The 7,879-nt window shown below is 40.7% G+C and overlaps 4 protein-coding genes across 4 annotated transcripts in view; all 4 read left to right on the top strand.

Moving 5' to 3' along the window:
• The window catches only part of TM35_000211850 (uncharacterized protein), a gene marked incomplete at both ends in the record, with an annotated part of 3,126 nt that extends 921 nt beyond the window's left edge, over positions 1-2,205 (top strand). The window contains one exon of the mRNA XM_029027035.1: positions 1-2,205. This exon is cut by the window's left edge and continues 921 nt beyond it. Coding sequence (XP_028881645.1) covers positions 1-2,205 — 2,205 coding nt within the window.
• Positions 2,206-2,642: 437 nt separating this feature from the next.
• Positions 2,643-4,571, top strand: TM35_000211840 (nicalin; the record flags this gene model as incomplete). The annotated part of the gene is made up of 1 exon (XM_029027034.1): positions 2,643-4,571. The coding sequence occupies one exon, from the start codon at positions 2,643-2,645 to the stop codon at positions 4,569-4,571; it is 1,929 nt and encodes a 642-aa protein (XP_028881644.1).
• Positions 4,572-5,793: 1,222 nt separating this feature from the next.
• TM35_000211830 (putative electron transfer protein) lies at positions 5,794-6,336 on the top strand (the record flags this gene model as incomplete). The annotated part of the gene is made up of 1 exon (XM_029027033.1): positions 5,794-6,336. One exon carries the CDS (start codon positions 5,794-5,796, stop codon positions 6,334-6,336), a length of 543 nt encoding a protein of 180 aa, XP_028881643.1.
• A 581-nt stretch (positions 6,337-6,917) lies between these two features.
• TM35_000211820 (putative RNA-binding protein) lies at positions 6,918-7,847 on the top strand (the record flags this gene model as incomplete). Its single annotated transcript, XM_029027032.1, has 1 exon — positions 6,918-7,847. The coding sequence occupies one exon, from the start codon at positions 6,918-6,920 to the stop codon at positions 7,845-7,847; it is 930 nt and encodes a 309-aa protein (XP_028881642.1).
• Between the last annotated feature and the right edge of the window lie 32 nt (positions 7,848-7,879).

Here is a 7,879-nt window from a genome sequence, read left to right as displayed (position 1 = left end):
ATTGATACGAATAGGAGGAGGAGTAGTAGTAGTAGTTCTTCTTCTTCTAGTAGTATTAGTAGTAATTCTTTATCCCATTCTTCTTGTTCTTATCGGTGGTGGTGTTTCCGTATTGGTTCTCATCAATGGAATGATCCACTTGGTGTTCTCGCATTACTACAACAGTTGGAGTCTGGGAACATCCCATCATCCGTCTCGTTAACCCGCCGCAGTACAGTCCGGCGCATTACACCGTTAGAGATATCAACACTAAAAGAAGAAAAAGAAAAAGAAGAAAAGAAGAACAGAAAAAATGGAAATCATATCATAGACGCACCACCATTACATTCAATGTCATCCATATCTTTACAAGACGTTGAAGACTCTATCGCTATGGAGCCCTCTTCCTCTCAAAGTATCACACATCTCAAGGAACGACTGCAATTAGAAGAAGAAAGATTTAAACAATTAACAGCAGAGTTGCAGCAATCAAAAGAGCATGGTCTATTTCTTGAACACGAAGTACACACAGCAGAGGAGAATGTATCGACACTACGTGAAGACATCCAATCTTTAAAAGACACTATACAATCTGCGGACGATATCCAAACAGATGGACCTCAGCCTAATCATGATCAATCTAAACAGCAATATACTCTAGAAGATGTAAAGGCACATTACCAAGATGTAGAAGAACAACTGAGACGACAATACCAAACACGCAAGACCGCATTAGTACACCAACAAGAAGCCGAACAGACATGTATAGATGCATTGATCGCAGAATATGCAGAGAAGCGTCGTCTTGAATATGAACAAGCACAAGGGGAGTTACAGACTTTACAAATAGATATAAAAGCCGCTGAAGAGGAAATGATACGTTTACAGGATGAAGTAAATCATGAAAATATATCAACCTTTTCTTCTTTGAATTTTCATACTAATGGATATCCACTACCAAGTACTGGGAATGATGTACTTACGAATGAATTAGATCACTTGGGAGATAATCATAATAATAATAAAGTAAGTAAAGATGATAAAACCCTTTCACCTTTTCTTCAGGAGAAGAAGCGTGAGTTGGAGCGAATGCAGTTAGAGATGTGTTTATTACAAGAAGAAGTGGATGCGGAACGAAAGTTAGCACTTCATATGGCCTCCATCTCTGAAGAAAATAAATTCCACAAGGCAGAAAAGAAGAATTCATCACAGCAGAAACTATTTAAATTGTATAATATGGAACGGCGAAGTTTACAGTGGTGTGAAGTACGTGATCGTGCCCTTTTAGAGTCTGAATACCATCAATCTCTTATGGCATCTTGGAGGCATTATAAGGATAAAATAAAGAGAATGATGACAACTGTTAATAATAATAAGAATAGTAAGGAGAAGAACAATGATGATGATGATGATGATGAGAATGAGAAGGAAAAGAATAAAAAGGATAATGCGAATATATCGACACCATCATTATCAGCTGCATTACAGCGTGCTGCTGAAGACTACGCCCTGGTGCAGCAGGAGTGGGAAAGAGAAGAGAAACAACAGATGAAACTCTCTTGGCGTATGGAGGATGAGAGAGATTCACTTGTAGAGAATAATGCTGCTCTGCGGCGAGAAGTAAAGGCCCTACAGGCGAAGTGTAGTAAGAAGGGACAAGAACAACGGGAAACCATCACAGAATTAGAGAGTACAATTCAACATCGAGCATCACTGGTGTTTTCTCGTATTGTCAGACTTCTAGAAAGTCTCTCACATGAGAAATGGAGGGAACACAGGGATATTAATAATAATAATAATAATAATAATAATAATAATAATAGAAGTGGTCTGGAGAATAAAGGTGTATATCGTGCCCTTCGGATTGCATTGTTAGCCGGTTGTCATCGTCCAAGTGGGAAAACACAATGGAATAAACAGAATGACACTTCTCCATTCTCTCAGGTTAAAACAAGAGAGATGGATAAGAAGAATGAAGGATTGGTACAACCACTCTTGCAGCAACATGAGCAAAGAGAAGAACAACAAAAGGCATGTGAATATTATCTGCAGTTGTGTGAAGATTTAGAAGAACGGACTCGTCTGCAGGCGGAAGTTAAACGCCGATTGGAGTCCTCTCGTGTATTCGAAACATCCCTGTTAGAGATCCGTCGCCGCATACAAGTGGAACAACAGACAGTTCGTCAACTTGCTGCCATTGCCACAGAGCTTGAAGTGTTGAAGTAAGAAGCAGAGACATTACACTCTACTGCTACTTCTTTTCTTTTTCTTTTCTATCCTTCCTTCTTTCTTTCTTTCTCATCTTTTTTTTAAATAAAAAAAAAACTATAACTTCTATGGACTAGCAGAAATGAGCTGTTTATCGTAACTCCATGGTGTGTTATTTTATTTCTTATTGTTATTATTTGTTTTTGTGTCTCCGAGTGTGTATGTGTGTGTGTATGTTCTTTTAATATTCCCCCACCACCCCCTCACGTACTGTCATTAGAACAAGGAAAAAAAAGAAAACATGATATATAATCACTGTGTTGAAGGTGAATATAAAAACTTAAACTAAAGAGTATGTCTTCTTCTATTACTCTTTCTTATTCTTCCTTTTATCCTTGTTATTACTATTGTTATTATTATTATTATTTTCACAGTAAACAAGATAAAGAGTAATAATGCGAGTCTGTCTAACATCGCACCCCTCACGATTATTACCTCTATTGGTACTATTCGTCCTGTTGGCGGTTGCCCTGCCCGCCACAGCCGCTGAGCCTCTTCTCAGAAGTCCTGTTTATCACGCCATTCACTTCGAACGCCGAACCTCAACAGGTGCAAAACTAAAAACAACAGCCTCCACATCATCATCATCATCATCAATGGCAGATATGTCTTTGGGCTCACAATCATCCTTATTGCGGGGTGGATTAGCCCTCTTTGACCCAACGGCCTCACTCACAAAATACCGCCGACAGACTGTCTTTCTCCCCACCACACTTCACATTACGCCAACGCAATGGCAGGAACTCATCGCATTACCCGTGCGGGGTATTATTGCCGCCACTTCTCCATTCGATACACATAATGAATGGCTGCTGCAACACCACCTCGCACGGGCCGCTGTGCCGCTTCCAGTGTATTTTCTCCCTCACGATGGTGAAGCCGCACGGGAACTGTACAATACACTCGCCGCATTACCACGTGATGGATTTGCGGTTGTTTCGGTTGGCGCTAATGAAGCGGCGGTGGCACCAGTGGTGAATAACTCAGTGACGGGTATTCACTTATATGCTTCCATGACTGTACGGCCAAAGGAAACGAAGGGAACAGCATCATCAACAACAACAGAAGAGTTACCGAGATTATTGATTACTGCATCCTTTGATACTCTCAGTGTGGCACCAGCTGCACCCAGTACTGGTGGGGCAACCGGCAGTGTTGCGGCAATGGAATTATGGCGTCGTTTTGTGGCAGAAGCAACAGCGGCAGCAGAAGACTTTTCATCATCACAATCATCATCACTTTCACCCTATGGTGTTTCAGTATTGTTAGGAAATACGGCTCGATTTAACTACGCCGGTACAACTCAGTGGCTCTCCAGACGTCAAGAAGCTGATCTTGACAGTTATCAACTTGTTTTATGTTTGGATGAGTTGTTAACACCATCTAGTCCTGATACGGATAACACTGATGGAGAAGAGAATGAGGGAGAAAAGAATGGTGTACAGGGAAGTGAAAAGAAACCTCCAACACTTTATATGCATGTGCATGATTCCTTTGCGAAGAGTCCACAGTATGCGAAAGTAAAAGAAACAGCTGAGGCTATTGCGACGCAACACGGTATCGCTCTTACCGTACTTTCTTCAAAGACAGATTATCACCATTATGATATTCGCTTTGAACATGAAGTACTCGCTCACCGACAGATTCCTGCCGTAACATTTTCCGCTACTCGTACATATCGTGTAGATCAACTCTTCCGCGGTAGTCGCATTCCCATTCCTGCATCTCTTAACACAACTACACCCGCTATGGCCATGCAATTGAAACGACGTGTGGATTTCATTCATGCCTTTGCACAACAATTGCTGCGTGGATCTGATACCGCAGAGAATCTTTCTGTACAATCACAACAACAATGGGTGGGCAGTGATGCGTATATGGCGGGTTTATTACGATATGCGGCGGAATCGCAGCGCAGTCCATTGGCATTCACTGCGGATGGTAATTTGGCTGTGGTGAAGTATGCGGAAGTGCTGGAGGCGCATCTGAAGCAACGTGTGATGACGTCTACTTCCACTTCTTCCTTCTCGCCCGCCTCTTCCTCTCAGCTGCGGCGTACCCTCTCGACCAGTGTTTCCCTCTCCACCTTCCGTCTACACATCCCTGGTGTTGTGTTGATTGGCCCCTATGAGCAGGTGATGCGTGTGTTTGTGGAGAACAGCACTTCTGTGGATTTACTGCTGCTCGCCGTTACGATTCTCGTCGTTGGCGGGTTTGCCATGATGGAATTTGGATTTGATAAGACGTGGCGTATTCTGTTTGACTGTATGAAGGAAGAAGGGGAAGGCGGCAGTAGCAGTAGCAACAGTAAAACCAACCAATAGCGAACGGAAAATAAATAATCATAGGAGTTCTGAGTGTGAAGTTAAAAGAGAAGAAAGGAAAAGAAAAGAAGAGAAAACAATTATATATAAGAAGAAGAAAAGAAGGAAAGAAAGAAAGAAGAAGAAGGTGAACTGAAGATAGAAAAAGAATAACGAAAACAACAACAACAAAAAACGACGAAGGAATATTTTTATTAATCCTTACCTCTATTAAATCAAAAAAAGACAAAAAAAATCGTTCATACTGAAAACAAAACATTAAAAAAAACAAAAAAAAAGGTACGAAAGAAGGCAAACAAGAGAAAAACAAAGGTAATTGCACCATATAAGCAAAGGAACTGTATACATACATATACACAAACATATATTAATACATTCGGAGGAGAGATGTGAATGCGGAAATAGAATGAAAAAGAAAAAAAGAAAACGACGTAAATTTCTCTGAGATATAAAGAATAATAAAAAAAGAAATAATCATAGGTCTAATAATGTGATGGGATTATCATTGGTGACGGAGTTACTCATTCATGACTTTCAGGGAACAGTCTAATTGATTATCTTTTTTCTCTTTCTTTTGCTATTTTTTTGTTGTTCTTAAAAAAAAAAAAAAGAAATTTTCTATTTATGACACTCAAATGCGAATAGCAACAACTCCTTAATCTACGCTCTATTTCTTTTTTTTTTTCTTATTCACTTATTCATACATGCATACGTGCAGTGTATCTACTACAATGATGAGACTAACTCTATCCATGGTTTGGAGTAGGTCTTTCTCTATCTCTGTCTCTCTGTCTCTCTTTATGTGTTTGTATATTTGCATGTGTATCTAGTGAATCGAACCTTGTAAAGAAGTATCTGTTTGTTGTGTCTAACGGCAAACTTTCGTATAAGCCAGAATCTGCTGGCTAGTACTGTTTCTGTTGTTCTTGTTCTTTTCTTTTTTTCTTGTTGTTATTGTTATAAGTGAACACAATATGAAGCGTATATTAAATATTTTATCATTCTCTTCCCCATTATGCTATTCATATTATCTCTTTATTTTCTTTATTTTATTATTTTTATTATTATTATTATTTTTCGTTTATTTCTGCATGTGTACACACAACCACAAGGAGGGAGCATCATCCATCCCGTCCACCCTACCACAGAAAAAAAAAAAAGAAATATATATATATATATATATACTCTTATAGGTAAATCAGAGACAAGTCCTCTCTCATTCATGTTAGCCAGAACTGCACATCGCCTCCGCCCATTTCGACCCCCACCTACCCTTTCCTCTCTTCTCACCCACTCATATCTCTCTTCTTCCTTCTTATCATCATCTTCTTCCATCTTTTCTACGCCCTTTCTCTTCCAGCGACGGAAACACGGCGGGGAAGGCAGCGGCGACCGTGAGCGGCCACTCACCATTCACGTTCATTTCCCAGACAACACCACACGTACACTCACCGCCTACGATGGACAGTCAATTCTCGATGTGGCTGCCGAACAAGGACTGCCGATAGAAGGCGCCTGTGGTGGATGCTGCGCCTGCTCTACCTGCCATGTATATCTAGATGAGAAGGCAAACGCCGATGAACTCTTTGAAGAACCAACAGAAGCAGAAAACGACATGCTGGATCAAGCCTTCTTTGTACAGCCAAACTCACGTCTTGGTTGTCAGCTTATACTGCGACAGGATAAACATGATGGATTGCACTTTACACTTCCACGGGCCACACGCAATATGTACGTGGATGGACACACTGTCAAACCTCACTAAACCTGCTCTCTCTCTATATATATATTTAGTTTGATGGGTGATGATTTGCTTTGATAGGAGAGGGTAGTGTATGTGAGAGGAAAAAAAAAAGAGAGAGACCGAAGCGTCGTATAGGTTTCCATGAAGGCACATGGAGTGGATATGAGAAGAGGAGGAAAAGAAAGAAAAAGAAGAGGGAATATAGTGCATGAGTAGAGTTTTGCCTCCATAAATATTAATACATGGATATATCTATATGGGGATCTTTGTTTGTGTGCCTGTGATTAACGTACGTTTCTGTTTTTTTTTTTTTTTTTTTCTGTTTATTCTCTCTATACTTTTTTTATTTGTTTGTATGTTTCTCTGTGTTTATATATACATATATGTACATATATATGGGTATCTCTACTTTTTTTTCACTATGGAATCACTTGCTGACTTTTCATTCTTTATGTAATACACTAGCGGAATAGTTGAAACAACAACAAGAAGAAGGAAAAAGGGGGTCGTTTATTTCCATATCCGGTGGAAGAAAACGTTTTCGTTTATACAGTAACTAGAAGAACGCTTCAGAAGAGAAAGAAATAAACTACTAATAAATTATGCCTGGTTCCATGAAAGACTACACCTTCACTCCCTTCACGGAAGGGCGATTGGATGGTGATAACAGCAGCGGTAACAGGCGAGTACTCCGCGATGGTGATGCCATGCCTACAAGTCTCATCATTGATAACACCTGCCGTGTGTACATTACACAGATTCCCCTTGAACGCATTGAACGTGATGGGGCAAATGCTCTTCGAGCTGAATTTGAGGCATTTGGACCTGTGGAGTCATACAAGATGTTCACAGAACGGTCTGGCCGCTTTATTGGTAGTGTTCTGTGTACCTACCGCAATCCTGCGGATGCCAGCATGGCTGTGCAGAATATGAATGATCGGGTGGTGGATAGCAGTGTGCTGAAGGTCTCACTCTCTCGTGATCACGGAGTGGTGCTTCTCCATCAAGCGAAACCACGCGGCCGCCGCGGCTTTGATGATGATGACGACGACGACGGTGATGGAAAGTGGCAGCACGATCAATACCAAGCCGTTATTCAAGGAGGCAGCAGTGGTGGCTTCAGTGATAATAACTATAATAATAACTATAATAATAATAATAGAAGCGATTCTATGGGTCGCTTTGGTGCTCGTCGGGGTGGACGTGGAAGAGGACGATTTGGTGCTGGTGGACGTAGAGAGAATGTAGAGGAGGCGTTTGAGCGGTATATCGCCTCACGTGATAAGGAGCTCGCATTCGGAACTGTTAAGCCAGATAGCAGCAATGATAATAATAATACTACTACTACTACTACTACTAATAATAATAATAATAATGAGGGTGTGGAGTTGGAAAGGAAAGAGATGGAGGAGGTTGAGAGGAGCGGCAATGATAATCATAATAAGAACAGCAACAGTGAGAACATGCCTGAGAATGGGACAGCACCAGTGCCAATAGGTGGAAATGACACCAGTGAAAGTGTACACCAGTAATCCTTTTTTTTTTGTGTTGTTGTTGTTGTTAT

The sequence above is a fragment of the Trypanosoma theileri genome (genome assembly GCF_002087225.1).
Source record: "Trypanosoma theileri isolate Edinburgh chromosome Unknown TM35_Tth_21_V1, whole genome shotgun sequence".
NCBI classification, from domain to species: domain Eukaryota; phylum Euglenozoa; class Kinetoplastea; order Trypanosomatida; family Trypanosomatidae; genus Trypanosoma; species Trypanosoma theileri.
The sequence above is the reverse complement of the archived record's forward strand: the minus strand, read 5'-3'. Positions and strand labels throughout refer to the sequence as shown.